Below are 2500 nucleotides of genomic sequence, written 5' to 3'. Positions count from 1 at the left end.
CACAGACAGACAGACAGACAGACAGACACACACAGACACACACACACACACACACACACACACACAAAAGACAGACACACACACACACACAACGGACACTGTCATCTGTCAAACAACAGAGAATGTTATGACAGCTCGTCTGTCTCTCTCTCTGTCTGTCCTCTCTCTCTGTCTGTCTCTCTGCCTGTCTCTCTCTCTGCCCTGTCTCTCCCTCCCTCAAAGCAGTGAGGGACCCGAGGATGTGGAAGCGGTCCAGCATGCACCTGGCCAGCGTGGTCGCCCGGCTTGGAGCTGCCGCGCGAGTTCACCTGTGGGGAGAGACTGGAAACCTCCCATGTTTTTTTATAACCTCCAGACTCTGGAGATAGTTTAAGGGTGGGGGTTGGTGTGTGTGGGGGTTTTTAAGGTGCCACACGTATGTCATGACTTTGTGGTGATGTCTGAACGTCTACCATGGACTCTGTAACCGTGGTTACCTTGTTTCAAGCCATTCTAGCGTGGTGGTAGAAAGCCTGCAGGAAGACTCAGCTCGATTTGTGCCAGTTCTCATTAATATTCAACAAGCTAAGCTGGTTCAATCGGATTGGCTAACAGCTAGCCAATGAGAGCCTGGCTGTCAGCATCCTTACCCAAGCGCCACTTGCGGAGCTCATGAAATATTAATGAGCTCAGGCAGTATGATGTCAGACTGACCAGCTGTTGTGATTGGTCTGATTTCTCTGATTATTTCTGTTCAGGGCTAGAGCTGACAGAGGAGGCAGCAGTTCATTTTACAGTCCCTCCAGAAAAACCTGATTATGCCGATGTAGTAATTCAACGCATAATCAGCCAAAGTCTACATATTTACATTATCTACATATTGGTGCTTTCACAAAATATTTACACAATGAGAGTTTAAGATCAGTAACCATCAGTAATGTGGATATAATCACAGTTTTTCTCTTTTTACAAACCCGGTTTTGCAAGTTCTCGCAATTTCATCTCATAAAATTGCATAAATATCATACATAGCATATTCCATCGCATTTCTTAAGAAAACGTGCCGCATAATCAAGGATTTTTGCCCCGCAACAATCACAAAAAAACTCTTTTTTGTGATTTTTCTGATTATGCGTTGAATTATGCGATCGCCTAAGCACGTTTTTATTCTGTAGGGACTAGGGTTGGGTACCGAAATTCGGTGCCAATAGGGAACCGGTGCCAACCTAAACGGTAGTAACGAGACCGAATAAGAACCAAAATTTCGGTGCCTCATTTCGGTGCTTGACTTTACAATACACCTGACAGCATGTAACGTTAGCCTACCTTTAGCTAGCAGCTGGATTAAACAGCGGTAAAATGCTGACAGCTAACGTTAAACAGTGTAAAGTGTGACTGTATTTCACTGTGGAGGACTTCAACAGGATGTAACAGTCTGCTCTGCAGCGCAGCAGCAGCTGCCGCTGTCGCAATTCATAGATATACAGTAGTAGTACTAGTAGTACTAGTAGTAGTACTATGTTTATATGGTCGAAATGAAACAACACAGACGGTGCGTTCACTTAAAACAGGTAGCCTCGTGGTGCATTCACAGTAATTGTAAAATACCCTTTTCCCATCTGGGGTTCAACAGCAATTTACTGGTGAAATAAGTTATTGTTATTGTTATAGTTATTACATTATTATTAAATCTTTAATTTTGACCATGGCCTTAGCAATAAACAAGTCACTGACTGTTGTTTACTACCCTTATTTTTTTTTTCCTTCTTCTTTTTTTTTTTTACTTTATTGAAAGTACGGTTCAGGCACCCGTTTAGGCACCGGCACCGTTTTAAAAGTATCGATTTAGGACGGATCGAAAAAAAACCAACGATACCAACCCTAGTAGGGACTGTTTTATAGATGCGTTATGTTTTTCTCTCTGCAGTCACGGGATGTCTTATCGATCGCGATGCGTAGAGACTCCACGAGGGCAACAAGCGCTGGCGGCCCCTCTAGTGGTGAGTGGGGGGAACTACAGCGTGGAGCACCCTCTAGTGGTGAGTGGGGGGAACTATAGCGTGGAGCACCCTCTAGTGGTGAGTGGGGGGGAACTACAGCGTGGAGCACCCTCTAGTGGTGAGTGGGGGGAACTACAGCGTGGAGCACCCTCTAGTGGTGAGTGGGGGAACTATAGCGTGGAGCACCCTCTAGTGGTGAGTGGGGGGAACTACAGCGTGGAGCACCCTCTAGTGGTGAGTGGGGGGAACTACAGCGTGGAGCTCCCTCTAGTGGTGAGTGGGGGGAACTACAGCGTGGAGCACCCTCTAGTGGTGAGTGGGGGGAACTACAGCGTGGAGCTCCCTCTAGTGGTGAGTGGGGGAACTACAGCGTGGAGCACCCTCTAGTGGTGAGTGGGGGAACTATAGCGTGGAGCTCCCTCTAGTGGTGAGTGGGGGAACTATAGCGTGGAGCTCCCTCTAGTGGTGAGTGGGGGGGGAACTATAGCGTGGAGCACCCTCTAGTGGTGAGTGGGGGGAAC

At 47.2% G+C, this 2500-nt stretch overlaps 1 protein-coding gene across 1 annotated transcript in view; it reads left to right on the top strand.

Annotated features, from left to right (window-relative positions):
- adhfe1 (alcohol dehydrogenase iron containing 1) overlaps positions 1-2500 on the top strand; it is a 44068-nt gene that overhangs the window by 34942 nt on the left and 6626 nt on the right. The window contains 1 exon segment of the mRNA XM_039816038.1: positions 1907-2330. Coding sequence (XP_039671972.1) covers positions 1907-2330 — 424 coding nt within the window.

Source organism: Perca fluviatilis, chromosome 11 (genome assembly GCF_010015445.1).
Source record: "Perca fluviatilis chromosome 11, GENO_Pfluv_1.0, whole genome shotgun sequence".
Classification (NCBI taxonomy): domain Eukaryota; kingdom Metazoa; phylum Chordata; class Actinopteri; order Perciformes; family Percidae; genus Perca; species Perca fluviatilis.
The sequence above is the reverse complement of the archived record's forward strand: the minus strand, read 5'-3'. Positions and strand labels throughout refer to the sequence as shown.